At 36.7% G+C, this 27,402-nt stretch overlaps 2 protein-coding genes across 7 annotated transcripts; one reads left to right on the top strand and one right to left on the bottom strand.

The window, feature by feature from the left end:
* Nucleotides 1-272: 272 nt before the first annotated feature.
* On the top strand, nucleotides 273-2,491 carry Naxd (NAD(P)HX dehydratase). 4 transcript variants are annotated; one of them, XM_069124759.1, is made up of 4 exons: nucleotides 273-469; nucleotides 557-674; nucleotides 925-1,907; nucleotides 2,066-2,491. In XM_069124759.1, exons 3-4 carry the CDS (start codon nucleotides 967-969, stop codon nucleotides 2,112-2,114), a joined length of 990 nt encoding a protein of 329 aa, XP_068980860.1. In that variant the 5' UTR covers nucleotides 273-469; nucleotides 557-674; nucleotides 925-966; the 3' UTR covers nucleotides 2,115-2,491. The 4 variants fall into 4 exon arrangements, with proteins under 4 accessions (XP_068980860.1, XP_068980858.1, XP_068980859.1 ...); XM_069124757.1 differs by lacking the exon at nucleotides 557-674 and having other exon boundaries at nucleotides 276-469; XM_069124758.1 differs by lacking the exon at nucleotides 273-469 and having other exon boundaries at nucleotides 489-674.
* Nucleotides 2,229-26,889, bottom strand: NKCC (sodium potassium chloride cotransporter). 3 transcript variants are annotated; one of them, XM_069124725.1, is made up of 19 exons: nucleotides 26,798-26,889; nucleotides 12,552-12,690; nucleotides 11,167-11,227; nucleotides 8,930-9,185; nucleotides 8,109-8,362; nucleotides 7,850-7,964; nucleotides 7,425-7,756; nucleotides 6,909-7,140; nucleotides 6,701-6,822; nucleotides 6,403-6,602; nucleotides 6,055-6,202; nucleotides 5,605-5,846; nucleotides 5,326-5,534; nucleotides 5,054-5,165; nucleotides 4,837-4,940; nucleotides 4,366-4,480; nucleotides 4,026-4,171; nucleotides 3,769-3,880; nucleotides 2,229-3,682 (listed from the first exon to the last, which is right to left on the bottom strand). In XM_069124725.1, the coding sequence occupies exons 2-19, from the start codon at nucleotides 12,653-12,655 to the stop codon at nucleotides 3,547-3,549; spliced, it is 3,000 nt and encodes a 999-aa protein (XP_068980826.1). In that variant the 5' UTR covers nucleotides 12,656-12,690; nucleotides 26,798-26,889; the 3' UTR covers nucleotides 2,229-3,546. The 3 variants fall into 3 exon arrangements, with proteins under 3 accessions (XP_068980826.1, XP_068980825.1, XP_068980827.1); XM_069124724.1 differs by lacking the exon at nucleotides 26,798-26,889 and adding an exon at nucleotides 18,300-18,511; XM_069124726.1 differs by lacking the exon at nucleotides 26,798-26,889 and adding an exon at nucleotides 17,864-17,947.
* Between the last annotated feature and the right edge of the window lie 513 nt (nucleotides 26,890-27,402).

Below are 27,402 nucleotides of genomic sequence, written 5' to 3'. Positions count from 1 at the left end.
TTTGTATTTTACAAAAGGGGCTGCGTTAACAAATTGATGGTATATTCAAGGAATTGTATATTAAAATCTATTATAAAATGAAAGTTGCCGAAGTATGATTTAGGCATTTGAATATTTAAAGGAAAACGAGTGATGAATAGACAATATACTTAAAATATTCGTATGGAATAATAATTTTCGGCAAACATCTAATATAGCTACATATATACATATGTATATGTATTATTTTATATATAGACGTGATTTATCAATTATATTCATTCTCGAAATCTTTAATCCCTCTTTATAAATGAACGTACGAATCTTCATAATGTTTCAAATAGTTAATGGCCGATATCGAAGTGACAATTGTTTTTTAAAGTTTTCAATTGTACACTTGTTAATACTTTCGTACTGTCTTGCTTAAAAATTTTCAGTTTTTGTTATCCTGCTTTTTCTATGTAACAAAACAAACTCAAAAGGTGTTTAGGTAAATTATTAAATCAGTATTTTAGGCATAAAAACATAAAAAATATGCAGTTTCATACGAATAAAGTAGAACAATCTACTTTTTTAGGTTATCGATACTTTTTATCATATCTTGTGTTTTTGTGTTATTGTTCGATTTCGAATCAATTAATAATTGCTATACAAAAACAGTATATATTGTCAATTAGATATTAAGAACATCGCAGGTATTATTGTATTTTAGTATTTATCTCTTTTATCTTAATGTATTTATTTATATACACTATTATTATCATATATATATATTGTATCTATTATATATATAAATGTTGCTGAAAAATATGTATTTTGCAACAAATGATGAGATATATATGTTAGCAAAGGTTCGCATCAATCATTATCTATATCATCTGTAAGAGGAAAGTAACTATTAAGATTAACCTCTTAAATTGAGGAATGGCTCTTGGTATTTTGCAGTTTGCCTACAGGAATTTAGTCAAGTGCCCATTAGTTTCCACTATGGCTACATCAGTGTCAGTTGATGAGCGTATGTTAAAAGGAATAAGAAAAATAATTCCAAATTTGAATAATACCAAATATAAAGGACAAGATGGTAGAATTGGAATATTTGGTGGTAGTATCGAATATACTGGTGCTCCATATTATGCAGCAATGAGTGCACTTCGCACTGGATGTGACTTAGTGCACATATTTTGTGTGAAAGACGCAAGCATTCCTTTGAAATCATTTAGCCCAGAACCTATTGTTCACCCAGTTTTAGATCAATACGATGCGATTAAACAAGTAAGACCATGGCTTGATCGTTTGCATGTAATCGTTATCGGACCAGGTCTTGGTAGAGATGATAAAATATTTAAAACAATTGTTGAATTAATTTCAATTTGTCGTGATATGAAAAAGCCACTAGTAATTGATGCAGATGGATTATTTCTAATTAGCCAAAAGCCTGATATTATAAAAGAGTATCCAGGTGTAGTTCTTACTCCTAATGCAATGGAATTCAGTCGTCTTGTTAAAGGAGTACTGGACAAAAATGTTCAACCTACACCAATGATTAAAGCTAACGATGTTAAACATTTGGCAGATGCATTTGGCAAAAATGTAGTAATTTTGCACAAAGGAGCGAAGGATGTAATTGCAGATGGACATAAAGGTACAGAAGCTGTGTCATGTGGACTAGCAGGTTCTGGAAGAAGATGCGGAGGTCAAGGAGACTTACTATCTGGCGCGTTGGCTGTATTTTGGTGGTGGGCTATTTGCGCTGGAAGTAGTGAAAGTGCTTTGTCACCTCCAATAGCTGCAAGTTACGCTGCATCTAGATTAGTAAGAGAATGTAATGCATCTGCATATAAGATAAAGCAAAGGGGAATGCTAACATGTGATATATTGGAACAAATACAGCCAGTTTTTGCTAGAATTTTTGAAACTCATTGTAACAAGTGAGCTACTTAGCTAAAATGACTATAATTCTGATGTAAAATATTTTTGTATGAAACAAACTTGTTTTTTCTTTAAAAGTTTTAAATATAAAATCTTTATGTATATGTTGTGCAGATCGGTTAATAATAATTGATAATAATATTGATGTTGATTATAGAACATCTTCATTCAATGGGAGAAGTCGAACACGAAGCACTGATTCCTGAATTATATCTATAATTCCTTAATTTTTCATTGTACATAAAAATTTAGTATATTTTTGGATCATTAAATCATAAAGTGATATCATTAGAAAGGAAAATTATATAAATTCAGGAATGTAAAAATCACAATGAATTTATTATAACTAATGATAGATCTTTTTAATGTCATTAAATGCATTACAAAATAAATAAAACATTTTATAAGCTTTCATAGACTTACTTCTACTAATTGTTCTTTTTTTAGTTATCTTCATATTTACAAATGGTGCATTTCAGTAATATTTTACTGTGAACAAATTTTCATTTACAAGTTTATACAGAAAAATTATCGAATTTATGTTTACAAAATGAATCGTTGATTTAATTTAGAAATTAATTAATTTAGAAATTAAAGAATGAAGTATAATAATAACTTGTTCAGTACTGAAAATTATTTACGTTATTTTAGTGTTAATTAAATAATCTATGAGGCGTGATTTAAAACAATTCACAATTAAGCTTTGTTCTGTACTTTGTTTATACGTAACTAAAAGTTATATGAAAACAAAAAGAATATTTCCTATTCGAGCATCAGTAATAACGATAATAATTAATGATCAATAATAGTTAAGTACTGTATTACTAAGTATCGTATTATTTAAAATAGAAAATACTTTTGTAAAAATAAGTGAATCATATCTTTAAGCATTTATATAAGTTTTCTATGGAATCGGAATTTCAGTAACAAGAATTTTCTTAAGTAGGTACACAGCTCTATATTGAAAAAATATATTACTGATGAGAAGTAAGAAATATCTCCTCCTTCGTTGCTTAAGTATAATACTATACATTTAGATCAGTTAAAAAGACGTTAACATATGAAGTACGTCATACTATTGTTAAATTATTTAGTTATACGTCATTAAGTTCAATGCATGTTTAAGAAGTCCATCGTATTCAATGAAAATTTTAATTCTATTTTATCTGTCTACTGTTCTATATGTCGTATTAATAGTATATGTTAAAGATAATCGTGTGTATTATCATATAAAAGTCATTGATCGCTAACTAAATAAAACATCTCCACGCTTCAAAATACAATACATTCTAAGAATAGTTGTAGTGTATAATTCTTCATTAGCGCGTCCTAGAGTCCTATAAGTATCAAAGTTATGAGGCTATTATTTATTGATAGTCCCATATATTGTTGTCTTTCATTTCTACGTTAAAATAATCTCGTCAGCAAGTACCACCGGGCTTGACGTTTAATGAATACTGTATAAAAACGAAAACAGATCATAGTATCTATATAACTTTTGGCATGAATATACCGAATACTGTCTGTCCACATCAGAAGATGTCTTTGCTAATTGCGTAGACGTTTTCGTGATGTTATTCAACGTAAATTCATCTAGATACTAAAATTATATTATTGTTTAAGAATAATGTCGGTGAACTACGAGTAAAACGTTAAGACAGAAGTATGATTTCCGCGTATCAAGAGTGTTGGTGGCATATCTTTAGTTAAAGCTTCCAGCCATGCCATGTACAGTGGGGCTGAAACCGCTCCTTTTCTTGGCATTGGCAACGACCTGCAATTTAACAAGTTCATTTGTTAATAATTGCTTGTTTGTTCGTTTATTAATTTCGTAGGTCGTCTAGTAAAATATGCACTTACATTACAACCAACGTGGACTGATTGGAATTCTCCAATAATAATTCTCGCAGTCTGAGTTGCCGGTACGTCTTATCTTTTAAAGACTGAAGTTCAATTTCTGTTACACAACATTCTGCAACGAGATATTGAAGTTATCATTTCAAGTAGCCTGATAATTATTGACGTTTGAAATGATCATACTGATATATTTCCTTCATAATAAATAAATGATCTTTTTTCAAATAGGATAAATATGTATATGTAATCTGGTAAAATACCTGTGTTGTCAGGCTCGTTTTTTCGGAAGTCAGATATAAGTTTATCGAAGAAATCTAGCGTTTCTTGCTTTGGTTGAACGCTTATGTCGTCTACCATTTTCAAACTGGTATATCTTATCCTGAATTTTGCCATTATCTCGGCCATTCTGTAAATTATTAATATACATGATCGATGATCACATGGATTATTTCTAATTAAAGCTATTTTTAATTAAGGAATTTTTTTGTTGAAGATACGAACAAAAAATCAGTTGTATTTAATCTACTCGATTATACGATTATTTATAAGTATATAAAATCTAAATCGAATCATACTTTTTTTTTTGGACATTTAACTTACTCCTTCTCCTGGGCCACTATATCTTGTTTGTGATTGGCCAAAGCGAAAATTCGCATTTTACAATGCTCCCAATTCGAGCGTGTGCTGATTATATACGGAAGAAGAATCGTCAAACCTGTTGAATAAAAATGTCTACCACTTAAAAATGAGTACACCTAATTGAGAAATTAAGTAAATATTTTAGAATAAGTAACGTGGTTCATTGAAGATTTTTGTTAAAGGCATCGGATACAAAAGCGATACGTTTTTAATACGAAACTATTGAAATTATTGAAAGATTATTCTTCGAAAATTAATATTAATCTCATTCAGTTATCTGGTATATGGAATAAGTCAAAGGTACTTTGTTGATTAAATCATTTAGATGAAATAGAAAGACATCTATATCATATAGATTAATTAAACACGACCAGATAAATATATCGATTAGTGATATTGATTGTAGACACGTGTAAACATTTTATGAATTACCTCCATCGTCGTACAACCACCACACGTCGATTGTACCATTCTTGTGCTTTCTTTGGAAAATCGCTAAGCGTTCAGGAACCGGTGTCATTGCATGCCGTTTCTCCCTGTAGAGGTAATTTAAAATATAAAATAACATTTTCCGATTAACACAATTACCAAAAATACAGATGTAACGCTTAACGTCTGTAGATGCTCATTGAAATTAATCTTCACCTACATTAATTTTTCTATCGCGTGTTTTCGTTTGTTCTTCAAATGGTCACGAGCACTTCCGTGAGTAGGCGAATCTCTAACAATTTGCGGAGCGTCTACCGGCACGAATTGCGTTCCTGAAACAAAATTATATCGATCGGTATAATGAATTTCAAATGAAGAATTCCAGGTAGAGTTCGAACGCTGCTAAACATCATGATAAAAGTAGCTAAGAAAAAGGAAAAATGATTTTTTAACGAATCTAATCATAACCTGATCAATCGAACTCATAGATACCTATTGTTGGCACGCTTTGCACCCTTGGAATTTGGCTGGACATTGACAAATTGCTATCCACGTGCATCAAAGTGCTTCCAGTCAAATCGTAGCTACTTTGCGCTAAAACACCATGTTCGTCATCCCCATTCGCGGTTGCAACTTCCGAACAATCTAATCCCTCCGCGATTCGCAACATTGCCACCGCTAACTTCTGATCGAATGCGTTACTAGAAACGGTACAAAGTTTCGTTATATTCTCATTATCGTGGACACCGTGATAAACGCTAATTGACTTACTGAAGAACATTGAAATATTCTTGCAGATCCTTGTGGTTACACGTTGACCAGTGTGTTTTGTAACCCATTAAAACAACGTTCGGTGCCAACTTGCCGACACCTGTTGCTTGCATCAAAGCTGATGCACCCCGTTCGAAGCTTAAATCCTCCACTACATGGTAGAACGACTTTATACGTTGTTGATGTAACCATGCATAACCGTTTCTCAGTCGCATCGATCGTAAACGGTACGATAAACGAGTCTGAAAAGAGACGAAAGTCGTTTTTCTTAATCTTGAATGTTTGAAAATCCAATTTGGATTCACAACGCTAGTATGACAGTGAAAGATAAAAATATCATCAGAAAATAACTGGTTGAAAAAATGTGGTTACAGCGACTGATCAGAAACGCAGTATTTTAGGAATGTTTAAAAGTTAAAGTGTCTAAATCCACTTATTTAAACCACGTACTGGGTGTATTTCACCGGAAATCAGTAGCGAATGGTTTTTCGTGATGAGATTTGCCAGATGCAGTAACGCTGGTCTGGCGCCAGGAGCTCCGCTCAGTGCCAAAATTTGTGGAGCATAATTTTTGACATGTTCGTCGATAGAATTCAATCTGCAACATTTAATTTGAACATACATTTGAGTATTATGTTATATCGCGAGGGAGTTGAAAATAGAAAGTACGACGTCAGATAAAATTGGTAAATAGCGCACTTTAAACGTGTCTATACGAAATGGTAACATCGCGTACATGGTACATATTTGAATTTGACTAACTTAAGAAATATAATGGAATTATAATAATATTCTTACCGATAAACGATAGAAAGTGCTGTCTTGTAGGTTTGTGCTTGCGTGCTGCTACCCCAATTCACGTCTGGTTTCCGATACACCACTATCAGATACAATGCGAAGATGATGACGAACGTGACCAGCGAAGTCACCCAATCAATGAGGAACATTATGGACACGCATGTAATAAAACCGAACAAAGACAACCAGGTGTTGTAATACTGTAAAAAAGAAGCTTCACTGAATTTCCCTCCTTGTTTGATAGCCACTGATTATTCAAGATGTGCTCGTAAAATATCTTTTTACTTTGGTTACTCACTCTGAATGTGGGTCGCCATCCAAGCGGCCGAATAAGCGCCGCGTGAAAGGTGCAAAAATTAATTAACGCGTACGATGCCAGATAAAAGTTTGAGATTAGAGGCGCGACCACGTTCAAGTTTGCTGAAAAGTGAGATGATTTGTATTATTTCGCTATTTTAATTTAAAAGCTAAAAGTCTAATATCGGGAGTTGCAAACTTGTCGATACCTATCAAGAGGAACAACGCTGCTACGAAGAACGTGAGCACGTAACCACGATAAGGTTCACCGTGTTTCCCGTAACTTTTGCTAAAGTAAATCAAACCCGGATAAATTCTGTCTTGTCCCAGCGCCTGTATCAATCGTGGTACCGATAACAAGTTTGTCAACGCTGTAGAGAGGGTTGCCGCGAAACAGCCGGCGTAGATCAACGGACCCCATACCGACATAAGTTGCATCACCTACGAGCAAAGAATGTAAAACCACACTGTACATTTTTTCGCTGGAGGTTTTTAGAAAAATAATAATCGGCTCGCTCTGCGATCTATTTAAGAAATACGAAACTTAAAACTAAAGTCAGCCGAGTGATAAATTCGTAACTTAAATAGATAGACGATAACAATTTTTCCAACTTTCACTTTGGTCGGATTTCATTTTAATTTCTTTCTCCGTATAGTTTTGATTTTAATATTCGATAACGCTTTAATGTTAATGTGTTTTAAATAGTTTCACAGGAATTCCGTACCGAGTAACTGTTGTGTAATCCGTAAGTGCAGTTGACGTTCGGAATGCAGCTTACGATGGTATCATTTGCACTGACAAGCCCACTGGCATCCCTTAGGGCCGCGCCACCAGCGAAGAAGACAAAAGTGACATAACTGAGCATCGAGATTAGCAACGCAAGAAGTGTTCCGATCGGTATGCTGCTCGCTGGATCCTTTAAATCGCCGGAGATATTGGCGCCAGCTTGTATTCCCGTTACAGATGGAAAGAAAATGGCGAACACGGAGAAGAACGTTTGGTTGCTGTTCTCGGAAAAACGATAATCCGGGCCCAGGTTGTTCATGAATACTTCAGCTGAGAATTTAAGAAACGATTCGTTTAGAGATAATAGTGTATAAATAGGTTTTTGTGTAATACACTCCTATAAAGTAATCGTATTTGACGTACAGGAAAATCCAAGAAATCCATATGCTTCTTGCGTCGTATTCTTAGGTCCTATGATAGTACCAATTAGAAAATCGAAAATAGCTGCGATGATGATGGCTATAAGGAAGTTTTGAGCCTGAAAGAACTCGCTTTATCAAACATCTTAAAAAAATTATAAGCATTAAATTATTTACATATACAGCAGAGCAAAACACGGACTTGTACGACACACGAAAACGATTAATTTTTCTATCGCGATTGAAATACATAAAATAAATACCTTTGACTCCCATTCCATTCCAATCGCGCAAATCATGATCATAACGATCAACGCGATTATTCCAACGATTCGAACGTCGTTTACCCCATTGTCAATGATTTGCATGTTATGCTCTCGTAACAAATCGTTCAGGGAGTCGCAGAAACCAATGGTATTCATCGATGCCGAAACTGCATTTGCAAATGCAAAAACGATTCCTACCGAGGCTCCAAATTCCGCTCCCAGAGTCCGTGATATGATGAAATATATACCACCTATAGAAATTTCAACTTATACGTCATTGGACTTAACGATTTATTTAGAAATATAGTAATACGATTTTCTTTCGTTCCTATGGTAGTAAATGGGGGGGAAATGAAATTCGTGAGGAGGATAGAAGTTTCTCCTGAGAGCTTTTAGATTATCGAATTAAGATTTACAGCATGTTACGTACGAAAAATTTCGACATTAATTGAAATATTGAAAATCTAGTTTCTTTAAACATATAGTTTGAAAATGATGGCTCGTATTAGAATTCTGACGGTTTTAATAAGATCGGAACGGTATTCCATAAAAGTGGATAAGACAAATATTAGAATAGAAAGAGATCCATCAGTGGAAAATTTCTCATAATGTACATATTTGCATTTTTTTTATAGGCAAATCGTTGCAACTAGGATATCGCGCGGTTATTTTTCAAGGACGACTTTCCACTTCGTGGAAAAACCAATTGTCAATGTTCGACTCTGGCGAGGCGAATGTAACGACTACAAAGTACATGGCACCACTCCTTGGAAAAAGGAAAAAAGAGGACGAGAAAGAACGGGGGACCCGTAACACACCTCCCTTTACTTCCCCATTAGTACTAATTGCGCTCAGGCTAAGCGTTGTGATGACGCAGACAGCTGCCGATATTCCGATTATGATGATGCTCTGCAGTATGCCCGCCTGTGCTACTACCCATGACAGCCGCAGGAAAAGCATTACACCCCATATATTGAGCAGACATGGTATGAGGACACCCTGGATCCATCCTAGTTTTATTCCCGTGTGTCCTTGCTGAGTTACTCCGATTTGACCAGCCTCTATATTTGGGTCCTGAAATTTCCAAATTTATCTGTCTATTGCCTTCTGTTAAATCGGTGTATACGAGGTGTCATTCTTTTCTATAAAATTCTAATCGCACATAGTTTCATCGAGATTTCCTATTCAACGAAGTTCGATGAATTTTTCCAAATATTAAATAATTAACTAATTAACTAATTTATAATTCGAACATTTTAGGACTTCCATTTTACTTCTCTCAAATTTAATATCTTTCACAGAAGCTTCAGTTAAAGAGGAATTCTCGTGCAACAAGACTGAAAAATCGATTTTTTTTTTTTTTGATAAATCAATGGCACAGCACTTGGAAAATATGTTCCTAAAATGTTGCAGTCGAATTCGAAGAATTACGAATAAATAAGCATAGTTGACGTCTTGTTTACACAATAATATGCCCCCGATGTTCATGCAATACAATATTGAGATAGATGGACAATGTGATAATCTGTACGTATGTGATCGTTGTTTATCTTTGAAGATTGCAACGTATGCGATAGTTTTCGCAAGAGGATTTGGAAATACAGAGTCCGATCTTCGTATTGTTTCGAGAGTTCAGAGAGTTCAGAGAGTTGAGAGTAGTTTTACATGGACGTAGAGGATACCAACAATTGCCTACAATTCGATATAACATGTAAAAGAGATAAATAAGACAAATTTTGTTAGTCTATGAATGTATCTTTGTACCCGAAAAATGATAATCTCTTAACGTGAATAATTTGCTGAAGAAAAATATGGATAAATAATAATCGGATAAACGCATTATGTCGCGTTTCATTATCAAACCTATTACAATGACCTTCGAGAAAGGCGGGCATTTCAAAATTGATATCTTTTCTAATTTCTCTCGCAGCTGGTATTTACTGCTGTGTAAACTTAATATACTGTCTCCCTCACGCCTCTCGTTATGAGTTCGATCGTCCTTGCCGAGGGAGGCAGCTCCTCCGGGTGTTATTTGACTCCACGACGAGACGAGTCGAGATTAGCTTTATCACTTCTAATGCACGCGTTATGCAACGTTCATTTCATTTCCTCGAAAACAGTACGTCGAACTAAGAATTTGGAGTATCTCGTATAATATTTGGCAATTAACTCTCTTCGTGTTGAAAATACATTTATCCTGTTCGTTAGAGAGCACTCGACAGGAATGTTATCTTAAATGTACAATGGAAATGTAAATGAGAAACGGAGGAACACGAGAGAATAGTTGATCTGTTCGGGTCTTTTAAGGAACACGACGATTCTTTAAACCGATTGTGAATCATCGATGAAAAATACTCGGTTTCTACGAAGAATTGCACGTATATATATATATATATATATATATATATATATATATCTAATGAATGTTGTTACATTTGCATTTCTAATCCCTTCTCTGTCGCGCGTTTCATTCGCACATTTGCAAATGGGATACGTGACCTATATTCCTACACGCGTTGTTAACACTTCACCGACGTGTATAAATTCACGTATTTCCGATTATGTCGAAACACGAAGCCGACCATACTATTTCATCCCCTTTATTCACATTGCGCTAAAGCGTTTTCTGTTATAATATTTGAAGCAACCATCGTTAATAACTATGACGTGTATGCGATTTAATAATATAGCGTTTTATGTTGCTTGGAGACAAACGCGATGGAAATATATTATAAAGAATAATTATGACGTAAAAGAGGAACGGAAAAATTGGCGAATCTGTCGCGAGATGAAATTTATAGAATTTTATGTTCGCGTTTAACGGTGACTCCGTCTTCCCGTTATAATACTTTGGAAACTGCAGATTTTTTTGCCACAGAATTCTCGTGCGATCAATGAGACACATTATCATCGAACGTATTCTATTCTACGAATGAAAAATAATTAACGCACGGATGCGAGAACCTCAACGATTACGAGATATTTTTCGATGCATTCGATGATATTAGAAACGAAGGGTAGTACGACAAATGTCTACAGGGTGTGGCAATCTTACCTTTATAAGATTTCCTTCGTGCAGGGTGCTCAGCGATGGCCTCTTAGCACGACGACTCAATCTACAAACAGAAACGTGCCTGTGAATTTCGGTAATGGTATTAGTGAGCCTACAGCGGCTAATTAAGTTAGGATAAACTGTCGAACGATTTGAGGAATGGACAATTAGGTAATGTTCGGCAGGAGAATTTTTCACGAAATTGGGAACAGTACCCCTAAAATCATGGAATAATTAACGAGATCTCCCACGTATCATTAGTAGCGTGAAATATACCATACGATGTGAAATGTACTTTTATCTCTTGCGTTTTATCATAATACCAATAGTTCAAATAATAGTTCGAACGAGATGATTTATTTCCAGAAGTATATCCATTGCTTTATCGCAAGCGTTTAAGATTTAATTTAATAAGAGTTACAAATTGTAGTTGTAGTTACAAGACTGTAGTTACATAGTTGCAGTTACATAGAAAGAAATTACAGAACATCCGAGATATCCACTACTCGGTGGTCGTATACTTTCTGTCAACTTTCAAAGACATTAAGGACAAATGCTACGCGAGAAAATCGATCTCAGGGAAAAAATTTGTCGCAACTGAGAGGAAAGCACGTAGGAGGCAAGTACGTAGTAGGTGATACTAAAATAGACGTCGAGAGTTCCAACCTTGTTGAAAGCATATTATTGTTTAATTTTTGAAGATGAAAATTTGATAGGAAGAACGACATACTTTAATTTGTTACAGAAATAATCTGAATTATAGAATCTTTGTTCGAATGACATATTACTCCGTAGAAAATAACGGCGAGACCTTTGAAAACTGCGAATTAAATATGTCTAATGATTTTTATTAACTGTAAAAGAAACAATTTAACGATCGATGGATAACCAAGTAATTTTATTGTGTCGCTAAAAAAAAAAGCAAATTATTTCCTCGTTTAGAGGAAACGGGCTTTTAAATAACGTTGCAAGAAATAGTTAATTAGATAGGAGATACGTTCCTCCGACCGATATTGAGAAATTAACTGTTTCGTTTCGTCAACAAAGTATCGGAAAATCATTAATCTCTTAAACGTAAAACAGAAAAAGTACGTACACGTTATTGTGAAACATAGAAATAGCTTTTCTCTCTGGGACAATAATAATGGTAAAATTACAATAAATCGTCGCCTGTCGGACAAAGAACGCTGTATCCTTTAATTTAAAGTCGATTCTAAACGCGTAGCGTTATTTTCAACGGGTCACTGTGCATCTTTTCAGAATTCTTGAGGATTTATTTTTATATTCGATGTTATAATCCTTTTTCTCTGTTTCTTCGAATAAACGCATACAGGTATTATTTTTACAATATAGTTTCGCACCCCCCCCACACACACACATATACATACCTATAATGATCTAATCGTGGCACGACGTCCCACAACCCGCTAACGTTTAGGGTCATTGGTGATCTCTTGTTATTTTGGCCTCCACTAATCACCTCATCATCCATAGTTTTAAGTACAAATCAACTGCGTCTCGTTGAATCTGCAATGATAAGGAAAAAGCGCTTTTAGTTTCAATTATAAGCCTTTATAACGAGATACTTGTATTACACAATAGACGCAGATAAAGGTGAGAAAGATGTTTGACAAATTGACCGAGATCCTGATCATTTTATGTTACGTAATTTACGCCGTTGATGTACATTCTGTAGAAATCTAATAAAAGATTTGTCAGATTGCTGGGACAATGCCAGTAGAATTGTAACCGAGTGCGTGTCGTTCGAGTGACGAAAATATGATCACCTGTGAAATCTAAAATATTTGGCAAACTGTCATGATAAATGTGCCAAAGTGTGAGCGTGCGACGATAAGTTTATTATCATTCCCGGAAATAGGAAATTAGTAAAATTGAAATGTTCCTGTAATATCGCGTAGCGCGTGCACTTAACGAATCGACTTAATCGTTGGAAAGGAATTCGCGTTTCGTCGAAACTCCAAATTTAACCCTTACTCGCTACCGTGAACATATCAATCGAGTTTCCAGGACGCGTGAAAAATCAAAAGAGCGTTTTATTCTACGGCGTAGACTCGCTACGTGCAAATTCATGTAATACGAATACCGTGAAAAATATTCTCTAATTAGCATCATTCTTTGAGAAAATCCTTGCATTATCGTACTTCCTGTTTAACATCCGACGAGTATTAACGCGAAAATTTGCAAGATTATAGCTCTGTGAAAATCTACGTATCTATATCAAACGAAGAACAATCGTTTCAACATTATATACTACGGCCATTTTTATCTTTTTGAAGGAGGAAAATGTGAAAGGGTCGAAGAACAACGTTCCGCGCGTTCCAAGCGTCGCCATCGATCAACCAGAAAAACGTATCAGTCGGAGTCGAAGAACTCATGATTCACCGTTTCTCCTCGTCATCGATTATTCAAATCTGCCAGCTGTCTTCTCCCCTAAGATAATGAAAGAGATGAAAAAACAGAAACAGGACGGTGCGCGCATACTCGCGCTGATTCCGCCGCCTGTTTACCCGCTCATCCTTGTAGCCTTCGCGTATTTTTGAAGATCGTCAAGTCAGAGAGGCAGAAAGCGGAGTCGCGTGTGCGCGGAGGTCGACGGAAAAATAGATTTTCGAAGAAAGCCGCATCCGTTGCCTGCAAGTTCGAGCGAAAGCGTTCGAGCCCTCGCGAAATACTTCGCCTCTTCCGTTCGTCGTTGCGTCGTCGCGAGAAATTCTCTCGAAACTATTTGGCCATGATCCCGGAATTCGTAACGCCTCGCGAATGGCTAAACTCGAGTTTCATTCATCCTGACCCTACCGAGAATATTGACACTACGTTTTCAGAAAACTGTCCTGAGAACAGAAGGCTGGCGCCAATAAACGCCAGCACACGTTTCTAAGTCCTGTTTAGACGAGGTGTGGTCTTAGAGGTGGTTTAGAGGAGGTTTATAATAATTTATCGACGCGTACAAAGATTATTATAAATAGGACAATTGTTCCTCCGCGTAGCTTCGTTCACAGTTTTAAATGATTTTCCATATAGAAGCAAGGGGATGAAAATCGATTACCACGTTCGAATGCAAGTTGGTCGCGTGAACGCGAAGGATCGAGGTAAAATCGACATTCGAAAATAATTAACCGCTATCAAACGACACGGTACTCGAGTTTTTGAAAAGTTAATGCTTAAAGAGCGTCCGTAATTAGTTCAGTTATTTGAAACGGCATGCAGCCTGTTGTATATATTGAAACGCAAGTGTCGCAGGCGAATAATTAAGCAACATTATCGCTACTTTTAACGCATATCTTTGCGCGTCATTTGCACATTTTTATTCATTACGATAGCAAACTCAAAATATGATGACGCATACGGTGAGTCATTTGAAATTACCATGGATAATTTTTGAATTGGATAATACTGGAAGAATTACCGTATCGAGTGCCAGTTACTCGTCTTGATACGAGATATTTATCACGCAGGTTTCGTCCGAGAGAAATTTTTAAGAACGCTATATCCTTAATATCGAATTGATCTTCCATTTAAAAACATTTATTAATTTTGTTACTTCGCTTAGTTATAACTGCACGGTATCATATGGTTTCTGTATCTTCGTATATTCGGTAAGCGTCTTTTACATCTACCTTGAATCGTGTGATGCGTTGCGGTGCGATGCCAAAGCAAATAAATTTTCGACACATTTTTGCTGCGGGTTTCTAGTTTGGTATCTAGAATTTTGCCAAACAGTCCGTGCCCATGACCGTGATCGTGAACGCGAACGTCAAATATGAATAGAGAAATAGAACATATTTCAAAATAAGGATAATTTGTATGTATCTTTGGCCAGTTGCGTTAAATTTAATTTGAGTGCCGTTGTTCCTTTATGTTCCATAAAATATATCTCTATACTACTCCAACGTAATTAAGGTTTAGTTCAATGTTTATGAAATGCAACAGATAATAGCGAATTATCTTCAAACTTAATCTCTAAAGAGTATTATTTGATTAATCTTCCAACACACTGTTACGCTATTGTTTTTGTGCTTTATAAAATTCTTTCGATCGACAACTCGACGTTGCTTGTCGTTTCAACTTTTCGATTGTGCTTCTCTTTGTACTGCAAACGGAACATGAGAACAATCTGTATCGTTGCGTCGTAATTCACTTTCTTTGTACGATCTTCCCTTCATACATCTTCTGTACCATAAATATTAATAATTGTTACAAGTTTGATGGAACGATAGCATCGACTGATCAATTCAAATTCATTCGCAGCGGTCGAACTGAATAATCGAATAAAATCAGTAAGCGTGAACGAAAATAACGTAACGTTAAATGATGTTGATCGAAGAGACTTTATCATCCCTTTCTATGATGTTTTCACAATTCTTATCAAAACAATGGAGTGCTGAGCTCGAATGTCTGGAAAGGAATGCGATCTAATCAATCGGAGTAATAGTGCAATGACTAGGATTTTTAATAAGTGTGTCATTTATAGGAAATTTCTAATGGATGATATTGATGCGATAAATTCGAACTTTGAAGAAACAAGTTTTCTTATGCGACAATCTAACGATTTGATCGGCTCCTTAATGAAATTTGAAAAAGAACGAAAAAGAGAAAAGCTGCGACAGATCGGCGACGTAAAATCGATAATTAATCATCGATATGATCGATCATACGTGGAAATAATATTGCAAAAACAGTGCAAGGTCTTCCCGAGGAAATCGTAATTTACCGTATCGTTTTGTCTCGCAAACTGTTGCTGATTACTAGCACGACAGATAAAAATAGTGTTGTACCGTTCGAAAGCATTATTTAACAAGTCAGAAATTCAAGGCAAACTTCGGCAGTAGCAACGATATCATCTACGGTTTGCTGTATATTTCTACGTGAGAATGCCGGGAAGTTTCTCACTGAAAAATATCTAAACTTGATCTATCCGCGTTATTATCTTCGTCGATATTCTAATCTATCAAAATTTTGAAGTTTCAAATTTACGTATGTATTACGTATGAAGACGTTTGTTTCGATGAATACAAATGCTGGAGTTTCTTGGCTTCCGAATGTCAAGCACCGAGTCGAATAAAAATAAGCGAGTCTGAACCAAAACCGATCGGAAATTTGGTTGATTCTGGTAGATGGAACTGATAGAAAATCATGATATTCTTAAAATTTGTCTGGTCTTCTTCGAATTTCATCGGAATATAGATACAGAGATAAGAATTTAAAAGTATAGAATAAATGGAAGAGAACGTGGAAACAGTAATAATATAAATAATAGCGGTAATAATATTCGAGGGAGGGATATAATTACGGTAACATAAAGACACGAACAATTGGAATTAAAATTTGAAGAAGCTGGAGTTAAAATGTGGGTTAAAATTCACGGATACCGTGGCAAGGAAAAAGTTCGCGAGATTTCTTATTCGAAAGCATAACTCTGCGTTTAGCAACACGCAGATAACAGTTTACGCTAAAAAATTCTTGATTACGTTACGTTCTCTATGTATGTACGACCTTGTATACATTGTATACAGACACGTTGGAGGGTTTATAGTGGACTCAACTAGTTTCGAGTCTTGGTTTAAGTGCGTACGCCTGCAACTCAACTTCAAAGTTGTATACGAAACGTCGTGAAATAAGAATTAACACTGTAACATGGACTTATTTTTCTTTGGTAAATCGTTCTATTTTCGTTTCCTCCATAATTTTCGTTCGACTTCGGTATCGCTGATCGCGTGGGCGTATAAGGATTCTGTTCGAACTAACCCCGTGTAAATTCGGATGAACTGGTATATTTATTTTAGCAGCGTTGCTCATTTTATTACATTTTCATTGTTATTATTAGAATATTAATTATAAACCGCTATTATCAATTTTATAGAATAATAATCGGAATATAAAATAAGTAGAGTCACGATTTGATAATGAAGAATTGTATTCCAACGAACGTGACGATTCTTTTCGCTATAATATTTCAAATGTAATCAAATATAATAATATATAACAGCGAGTTTAAAAATATTCGCGACAAACAGAGGCAAGACTTTCATTTAGAACAATATTCACGTTGTTACAGTGTACAGTTATTGAGAATCAAACAGCGAACATAAATGGCTCAAATTAGCATCACAAAGTTACCTTGTCCCACAGTATGAACATCTAATATGTAAACCTCTTCGTTGTGAAAGTAATCCAAAATTACACTTTACGCAATGTGTAACATCGTTTGATCGTAACAAGAGATAAGATTTAGGCTGAGTTAATAAATCAATCAACGTAAAAGAGATTTCAATATTTATTAGGAATCGTAAACTAACTTGTAAAATGGCATTAACCCAAATATCATACGTGAATTTCTTTTCTATGTTTTTCAAAATAACGTAACTTTTTCCTACTCGGGATTAAGACTAATTCACTGAATTTTCCTCTTACGCTCGATTATTCTTTTATTTACGTTATACTTTACGATCCTAAAAAGACATTACGCATGTTTGGATTAATTATAAAAGTCTAATTACGTAGACAATTCTTGTTTCAAATGTAAACCTCGAGATACGCTCTCAGACGAACAACGCCATTTTACTTATCGATAAATTACGTCAAACTGTCGCGATAGAAAAGCACCATACACCTGTCCACGTAGCCATAAGAGATTTGCACGTGTATAAAAAACGAATAAAGAACAACGCGTATCTTTTACGTACTTTCCACCCAATTTTCACCCTGTTGCGAGCCACTATATCGGGTATTTCTCAAATATCTTAATAACGTTAGATCTACGATGGATTATGTCAAAATTAGAAAAAGCTGCAATATCCCTTTCACTTGACAACGTTCTATCAAGCCGTAATTCACGAGAGAGAAAAAAAACGAAGCATTCCGGCGTTCAAACTTCCACCATTTCTCCATGCACTATGAAAAAAATTGAACGTACACGTTCCAAACGGTTTACGAAACGAACAAAAGAGCACAGCACACTCGTCGATCTATCCGATCATGCAAAAGCACAGTGCACAAGATCTATGGCAGAAACGCGTGGAAAAAGAAGAAAAAAGAGAGCAGAACGAGAAAAAAAAAAAAAAAGAGAGAAAGGGTATCCTTTCGAAAACGGATCGCAAAACGGAATTGTCACTCACGGGATGCCGAGGCTGGCAATCGAAACGGGAGCCTAGGAACACGATCGACCGATTCACGGATCGCACGCGATCCACTCGGCGACGGTAAGACCGATCAGCGGAGATCCAACGCGAGCCACTGAACACACCGTGCAACACTCGAATCCCTCGAGCCGGCCGACATTAAGGAAGGAAGCATGCGTCGTGCTTCCCTTTCCCCATAAAACTCTTTCAAACACACGCGTGCACATCTACTTAAATACACACGCGGTGGTATGCGCGCGCGCGTATATCACCGCCACCACAACGCTGTGTAACACACGTCATACGCGTGTCCACACGCGGGGGCTTCGGCTTCGCAAACGCGCGAAAGAATAACGCGCCCGCAGAAAGAAGAAGGAGAAACTTGGTTTATTGGCGAACGAGTCAAAGACCCGATACCTCGAAATCGATTCTGTATCAATTAGTAAGGTTGTATCGGCGTCGCCCAACTTCCCTAGGATCTCGAGATGAAGACAGGAAGGACGAGGCTCGTGTCACATCCGATCAAGGATAAAGCAGAAGGGGGTGGAAGTGGAGAGTCGGGATTCGATTTACCGCGTAGAGGGTTCTTTTTTCCCTGGCAGCTTAGGGTTGTTTGGGCATTGCGGAGTGATTGACATTTTTCGAGGGTGCTACTGAAGTACTTCTTCGTGAGCCGAATGTCTTCGTTGATCCGACCCTTTCACCTCGCTCCTTCTTTCTAGGGTTGTTCCTTATATACGGTACTATCGTAAGGTCGGATTTATTAAGGTCAGAGAAAGATCGTCAGTTCTTATATTTGAAGTTCGTTTTAGGACGCAGGAGACCAGTTATCGGTGAGGTGAGGATTTTTATGCGTTTAAGGTTAATTAAAAGACGCGAAAAGATACAAAATTCGCGTAGTATACAGAGATATAAAGAAAGTGTTCGAGGTAAAGTACCTGTTTCAACATTTTATCGGGCGAAATAAATCTTTACGCAGGTTCCAATTATTTATGCTAATAAAGATATTAAATATAGTTGTCAAATATGTTTTTGCTTGCTTCGAATGTTGTCTTATTTGCGGAACGTTATTTATTTTATTTTATTATCATGCTAGAGGAATAATTAGTTAACTAGCTAGTAAACTGTGTTTCGCAAATCTCCACTGGCAATATAAAATATATCGATTCTACCGCGTAAAAAGATTCTGGATATTAATTAGATATCAACGGAGAGACAGGAGGCGAAAGTTCGATAAACACGTTGTTGTTGTCGCGTTGTTTAAAATACGTGGATCGTTTCGCGATACGTGTTTCGAACGTAAGTGAGATATGCGATGAAAGTAATATTGTTTGTGAAATTTATGGGGGTTCATTTTCAAATATCGTAGGATGTTATTTGAACGTAAAAACGACATTTAAAACTTTCGAGGTTATCGCGTGTTGGCGTTGATAGTGGCATAACTTAAAACAGAGTAAACGTCTTAAACATTTTCGAATAAACCTTTTATAATTTACATCCATTAGTTTTCTACGTGTACCGTGAATGATATTCGAGATGCGGATGATGGAAAGGATAACGTGTCTGAAACGCGTATCTTTCATCCCCTGTTCGTTTTGAAGAATATTTTGATACAAAGCAGCAGGACACAGAATTTATTTGTCGAATAAAGATGTTTACCCATAAAACACCTGGTTCTACTTTCAATCGATAAATTTCTACACATCCTAGACGGAGGATGAAGCATTATGAACGCAAATTGTGACGTTGCGCCTTAACAGGAGACACACCCACGCTTCTAAGCCGACCTTGAAGCGATACGTTATCGAACCATAGTAGAAACACGAACGTAATAGAATTATTTATCATGGAATAAGACCGATCGTTGATTATCTTTCCACGAGTTTTTTTAGTTTATCCTGGCACACAGTCTCTCTGGTTTAGATTTCTAAATCGTTCGGGCTACTTGAACGGAAACCGTTGTTTGGGCAACACATCCGGCCTAGCGGAGGGCAATCTCGCGAATTTCGGGAGCGTTAAACATTTACTAAACTAGACTTATCGCGATGTGTTTCGTGGTATGTCTGACTGATAGCGATGCAATTCGTTTTCATTCGATAACACCTTATTTTGTTTTCTTATGCTAATCGTTTGATAGCGTCGATTTACTTTCTTCCATGATAATACATAGTTGCGTATGTCACGCTTTGTTATCGTTTATTCCAATGTATCTTTGCAAACGAAAGAACTTTTTATTAAGTAGTCGGTACGAAATGTAATTCTGTATATCTGGTGTCTCTTTAAATCTCAGGTTCCGATAGATTCCGTCTGCGAAATTTTCTGGGGACGTCAAACGATTCTTGACAAAATCGCCCTCCACGAGAATGAATTTTCCGCAGGCAATGTTTAAAGTATAGAAGCTAGTGTTTAATATTTTACGACCGTTTAACTGTTTCGAACATAGCCATAACGTTGGAATGTTACTCTTCGAATCAATTACGCAACGTCTTGGTTTTCTTTGAAACTGATAGACAGAAAGTCTGTCAAAACTAACCGATCGTGTACTGTTCGATCGATAATTTTCTTAATAAACTGTTTTTTTCATCTTTGATTCTACGTAACGACTAGTTTTATATAACCGTTTCATTGCTTTCGTTTTCCAACGATGGGAATCCCAATTGTCTATTGTCTTAAGAAATTCATTGACTAATAAAATGCAAATTGATTGCTTGACGCAGAATTTGCCAAGTCTTTGACGGCCATCATTTTCCTCGTATTCCGATATTCTTATACAAAAGAAACGAATAAAGAATCGAATAATTTTTTACTATAAAGGTGGTGATCTTCCAGCAACGGTTGCTAATAGAATTAAAGAATTCTTTTTGGAAATTGCATGCGCGTCGATCTTACCACGTGACTATAAAATAATCAAAATTAACTGCATATCGACCACTTAGCTGATTAAATTTCTGTCTTCTTCCGATTTTTAGTTGCACAGCCTGCCGGTCCTTCAAATTGCCGATATTTATCATCTACGTTTATTATACTCGTGTTACAAAGCTTTCGCTTATAAAGGAATTAAGTTCGAATCGATTAAAATCGACGCTGAGAAATCAACGGTCTATCGATCGTTGTAATTAAAAATAGAATTTTATTTCAATGATCGTTGCGTTTCACGACGATCCTCGCCTCTTGCAAGTATCACACAGTTACTTCAGAGGATACGATTAACTTCGTACTGAGAACGAATGCCACTAATTGGCATATTTTTGATACTTTTGGCCACGTTCCCTTTTTCCTGAAAACGTAACGTACCGTCGTAAAGGATGTTTCAGCTACAGAGATCAAGTAAAATTCGTGCAAGCATCGATATAGACGCGTTCGCACGATACGTTTCAAGTACGTACAGCCGTACAACTAACACGATGGAAGATGGACGAGAACGTTAGAGCGTGGCTCGAAGCAGAAAGAAAATAACCGAATATTTCCGGTCAGAACCGATTTCTGCACAAAGATGCACATGCCAGTAACTTTTTTTTTTTATTAGCAAAGTGATTCGCATATACTAGCCGTGACTTCATCACTTAAGTCGTTAACAACGATATTTATGACGTCTCCATTCGTTGCCTTGCTCAAAACTATTGCCAGAAATGAGAATAAATTGCAAGAATGCTAGACCATTGCTTGGAGTGATTAAACATTGTCGCGTACGAAGAATTATTCACGCGACGACGAAGCGATGATAGAATCGTGGTAAAGCAAAACACTCGTTGAGATGAAATTTTACTCGGCGCCGCGATTTATTGAACTTTTGCCGACCCCTTGTCATCCGAGCTAATGCGGTTATACAAACGTACACGAGTCATTTCGATAAACATAGACGTTTACAATCTTTTTTGAAAGAACGGAATAATTCCATTAAAAAATTACAGATAGAAAATTACAGACGAACAGATGGCCATGGAAACGTGGCTGTGAGGAATATTATGGTTTATGACAGGTCACTGCCATTTTTGTGCAAAATAATGTAAAAATAATGTTGTTACAACAAATTTTAGTCCGCCATACGTAATATCGTTCTTTAAATAAAACTTCCTTCCGTGATTATTTAATTCGTACGTCATAAATGAGATAGGGCAGATTATCCTAAATTGATAAAGAGGTTATCGTTGTTAGATGCGAGAAACGATAAGAACATCGGGTATACGAAAGACAGTCTAAGCCTTTTAGTAAACAATTGAGATTTATAGTCTATCGTCTGCACAAGAAAGTGACAAGTGTTGCGTTTGGTCGCTAATTTATTCCGTCGTTCATTCATAAACTTTTAATAACATTCGTGTGCCGTCGCTATAGTTCAACGAATTTGAATATTTACAAATTGCTACTTGCGCGTTACTACGTGCTGCGTTCGAATTTAATTAGCCGAGTGCAAAGTGAATGGAAAATCCGATGAAATCCTATTGCTATAGATGATACGATAATTCAAACCGTTTCGTCTTTATCTCTTTACTTATCATTTTATACATCTATGGAAAGGAATTTTGCATTTAGAAAATTAACAAAAATCGTTTCGAAGCAACATCTGTTCACACAGAAATTAAGTGGAAAATTCACCTGAAACGAACACCGATCTGTTGATAATCACCGTCGATTCAACTGCTGCCAAATTGTGAGCCGTAAATTATCGTATTTGTCAATGGGTAGACTCATTTCAAACCTCGTAGAGTTCAATCGTCGCTACGCGCGTCACCAATTAAAAACCAGTTGTCTGATTCCATCGGTCGCCACGAATACATTTACCGGACAACGAGAGATGTCGTAAGTTAGAACGGTCGATTGTTTTACCGGTTAAAACTGATACGTACTAGTCCATTATCGTTTGAAAGTCAAAAGTATTGTCCTCGATCACACTCGACGATAACTGTTCTTTTTTTTTTTTTTACACAAGTTCTCCGGTCAACTCCTCTTTGTCTTCATCATACGATCCTCGTTAATCCTTTATGTTCGTTTCTCACGAGTTGACGATACGTATCTTTGGTGGCGCGTCTCCGGTCGGTTGCGATCTCGCTCATTAAACTTATTCATCGTTGCAATTGCACGTAATTAATCCGCTGTAACGCAATTCAGAGTATAATTATTTAACGCTGACATCGCGCATGCAAGTTACCGCCCAGGCCGATGGATTCGTTCGGTAACTATTACGTTACTTACAACGAACAGGCTTGATCGTGGGTTGTGTAATGGAAAATTATTTGATCATTGCACTGTTTACTTGGAAACATGAACGGCAATTAGGTTACAGCGTAAGATCTCACACCTTCTTTTCGTCTGAGATAATAATTACTGACTGGTTATGCGGTAAATAACGTGAAAGAGTATGTAATATCGTACGACCAAAGAGGCTAGCATTACGCAAGTCGACGTGAATATCGGAAATTCCGCGTTACAGACAAGATTTTCATGCCACGATCGGATGAAACGAATATCGACGATCGACTGTTCCTTTTTCCATAAAGTAGAATCGTCGTTTCTATCTAACGATTCGTTATCCTTTAAATCGATGTTAATAAAACACAGCGTTGTTTCTTTCTGCTTCTTCGTACAAGTTATTTGATAAAGTAACTCTGACATAATAATAACAGCGTGCAAAAATAACCGCGTCGATTACGAGTGCCATTCTCGTTCTCGTGTCATCGGTTAATCTGGACATTAGAGTCAAAGTTTTGTTCGATGACGCGATTTAATCGAGATTAAATTTCCTAGAAACCTCCAACCCTGGTCGTATAATGGAGATCATGAGCACACGTTTGTAGACAAGCCAGAAATACTCGTTCGATCAGGCCGAGTGGTAATATCCGGAAAATGTTAAGCGCGCGGAGGGTAGGTACCGCGAAGGCCGGATATGCGGAAGTTTGACGCGTTGCCAGTAACGCGAAATTGCCCGCTGGAGGAATCCTTGCGATTTGCGAGTGCTCATTAAAATTAGCTGCGCCGGAAATAGGAAGTCCACTGGTCGCGTTGTTTGTCACCGAGTAGTTTCGCGAATGATTCATAACGCGCGCGAGGTCACTATGCCAAAAATTTGCCTCTCTGGCGCTCGTGCCTTAGGAAACGATAGATAGACAGATAGATGTCCGTTTCCCTTCGACGCGCTCCATATTTGCTTCGGTTCTTCGGATTCGAGATGTTTCAGGTGGGGCGATATCGAGCGGAGGAGATTTTCGAGTTCGGATAATCTTCTCGTTGAAGCTGACACATTTTCGAAAATCCTTCGAATAGAGACTTTTCTGCGTGGCAATTTTATCGGACGAACGGTAATTGACAGCTTTGACGAATATGTAGAAAGAGATACACGCATACATACAGCGCGACGACTGGTTATTTTTTGTGATGTCAGAGAATGTTAATAAGGCAAAGTTGAAATTCGTATTTCGATGAAACAACTTTCTCGTCGATTTAATCTTTTACACATTTACAGAGGAAAATATTGCAATATTTCGAAATCGTTAGCCTCTTTCGTAAATGGAATTCGTGAATGTAAATGCGAGTCTATAAATTTAATTGACCACGAATTTAGTATTTATGGTTATAAAAGGCCGACGAAGGTCCTGGTTGATGGGAAAACAGTTCTATCGGTTCAATAGCCGAGAAAACGATTCAGATCTCGTCCTTCGTTTCGCCTACGTTTGGCAATTAGCCTTTTTTCTTCGCTATGTCCTTCTTACGTTTTAAACGGTAGCTAGAGTTTCTTTTATTGCTTTTTCTGTGCCTCTTTTATCTTGTATAGTTACAGTCATTGAATTCGTCGGAATGCGAAGGTTCGATTCGAAGGCAAAGACCTGTTCGCGTAGAAAAAACAAACCGAATAAAAGAGATGGTTCACCTAAACGCTTCTAGATCGCCGGTTAACGTTTGTTCAACGTCGAAGAAGAATTACTCGCGTGGATGGAAGTACTCGTTGCGGATACGTATTCCAGATTAATTAATAATAATCGGACGAGAAATTTGTGTTGCAAATATTTTCGTTCGGAGGGATGCGCTTGACGAGCGATTGCAACGCGACAAGCTTGCAGATAAATGTTTAAGCCTCTTCAACTTTATGCTTGGTTACGCGTTTAAAGTTTCTATGTACACATGGCCAAGCGCTATGCTCGTTTTATGCGTTTTCGAGGGGATTCTAAATAAAGCAGAAGGAATTTGGTATAGCGAGTTTAGGTTGTTCTTTCATAAAAGACGGACACGCGGCGTTCGTCGTGTTTACCAGCGCACGTCTTGATCCGCTTGAAAGTATTACTACATCACAGTCAGGCATTTGTCATATCCGGGAAAAACCTCTCGATGGAAAATTTTTCCGTGCAAACGACGATAATTTTTACGATATCTCGTCACGCTCGCTGCTTTAATTAACGTATTAATTTCGTAAACGCGTGCATTTAGTCACTGTACGTACATACTAATTTCATAGGCGAATATATTCGTGAACAAAAGATGATAATTTCTTTATAATGCTAATCCTGATTACGCGAGAACACGCGCTTTTACAAGTTTTTAGATATGACTTTTAAATCAATCGGCCGAGTCGAAAGAAAGTTAGAAAGTTTACAAAATATATACGTTACGTAAATGTATATAATTCCAGACTGGACAGGACAAAGTAGACGGCAGGAGGTCACCCTACGCGTGAAAATAAGTCGAGAACGTGGAATAACGTATTTCGCAAGACGCTTTGTTTCCGAGAAAGACAATTTGGAAATTTATCATACGCGTATACTAGACTTAACTAAACGCCTTCAACCGGGATTTTCTCGAAGACGAAGCTTTAAACGTAACATTACGTTGTTCTATATTTTCGATTCGCAATTTGTTATTTGACCTTTTATTATATAGAACAAACATATATGTACATATGTGCGCGTGTGCGTATTTACGAGAAGGTAGCAAAATCTCTGTTGAAAATTTCAGAAAAGCAACGTTGAAAACAGAAAACGCTCGTGCGAATCGACAGGCTGGAATTTGTTCAAGCGTTTGTAAAACGATAATTTATAGAGATAAGAAAGCGGCTGTTGTAACCTAAGAACATATTTGCCCGTACGTGTGACAATACGATCGATTTAACAGACGGTTTCACAAATAGATGAGATAATGGCACGCATTTTAAGCGTCTTAACGCGCGTTTAAATTAAACTCAATTTGGAACTGGCAGAAACCTACTCGATCTAGAACTGATTCGAGTTTCATCTGGAACTTGATGCTCCGTAATGAAACCGTATTTAACTGCGTCGTGGATGCCAGTAAAATATAATAAAACACATTTTCTCGCTTCGGCTTGACACATTTTATACGATAAAACTGTTTCAACGATATTGTTAGAAGGTTTAATAGATTCGTGTTTTCATATTACGGATAGTTTAAATTCGTATCGCAACGAGCGTTGCATCGACAGAGTCCTCGGCTACGTTTATAAATAATGTTTAGTGTAGCGCTCACTTGAGAAACGGTTCGATATTAAATCTCACCTTTCGGGACTGGTTTCAGAATTAGTCGAAACTGGCCCATATTGGCAACGATAGTTCTCGAGGAACGATCACTTTGAGGAAAACCGAAGAAAACTGACTTACAACGTGACGTCCCGTAGCACATAAGACGTGTTACAGCGTTGCGAAGATTGGTGGAGGAAGAAAGGATTAAAGTTTAAGCTTGCATTGCTATAAAAGCGTCACTATAAAATAACACGTGTCGCGAGGATCGACTGTCTTTGCTTTCGTACCAAATTTCAATCACGATTGTCAGTTTTCTTATTTATTTTACAAAATATCGTGCAAAATATTTCGAAACGTTGGAAATCTACTTGAATCAAGCAACCTTTTCTATACGTAGGTCGCATATGCTTAAAGTTACGATATCCTTTTTCGATGATATCCTATCGATGATTAATCAGTTTTTTCAATACTACGAGAAATGGAATTACGTATTCGGTTCATGGAAAAGTGAACAGTTAGCGTAAAGATGTTAATTAATCGATTGATTTTGAGTAACGCGTTACGTTATCCGCTCAGTATTCGCAAGTAACGTTTCAGTTTCGATAGAATTTCCGTAGAATCTTCACGCTATGTAGGCGAAG

This window comes from Bombus flavifrons, chromosome 12, assembly GCF_040668555.2.
Source record: "Bombus flavifrons isolate JBK064 chromosome 12, iyBomFlav1_principal, whole genome shotgun sequence".
NCBI classification, from domain to species: Eukaryota; Metazoa; Arthropoda; class Insecta; order Hymenoptera; family Apidae; genus Bombus; species Bombus flavifrons.
This window is presented reverse-complemented; position numbering and strand designations above follow the sequence as displayed.

Bases quoted from the DNA above. Each gene is read 5' to 3' on its own strand.
- Naxd (XM_069124756.1), top strand. From the start codon at position 774: ATGTTGCTGAAAAATATGTATTTTGCAACAAATGATGAGATATATATG. The intron at 831-924 runs GTTCGCATCAAT...GGTATTTTGCAG, and splicing joins AGATATATATGTTAGCAAAG to TTTGCCTACAGGAATTTAGT. The intron at 1,908-2,065 runs GTGAGCTACTTA...TGTTGATTATAG, and splicing joins TTTGAAACTCATTGTAACAA to AACATCTTCATTCAATGGGA.
- NKCC (XM_069124725.1), bottom strand. From the start codon at position 12,655: ATGGATGATGAGGTGATTAGTGGAGGCCAAAATAACAAGAGATCACCA. The intron at 7,965-8,108 runs GTATTTATTTTA...GAGTTCTTTCAG, and splicing joins GAATGGAATGGGAGTCAAAG to GCTCAAAACTTCCTTATAGC. The intron at 5,535-5,604 runs GTAAGTCAATTA...TACCGTTTCTAG, and splicing joins GAATATTTCAATGTTCTTCA to TAACGCATTCGATCAGAAGT.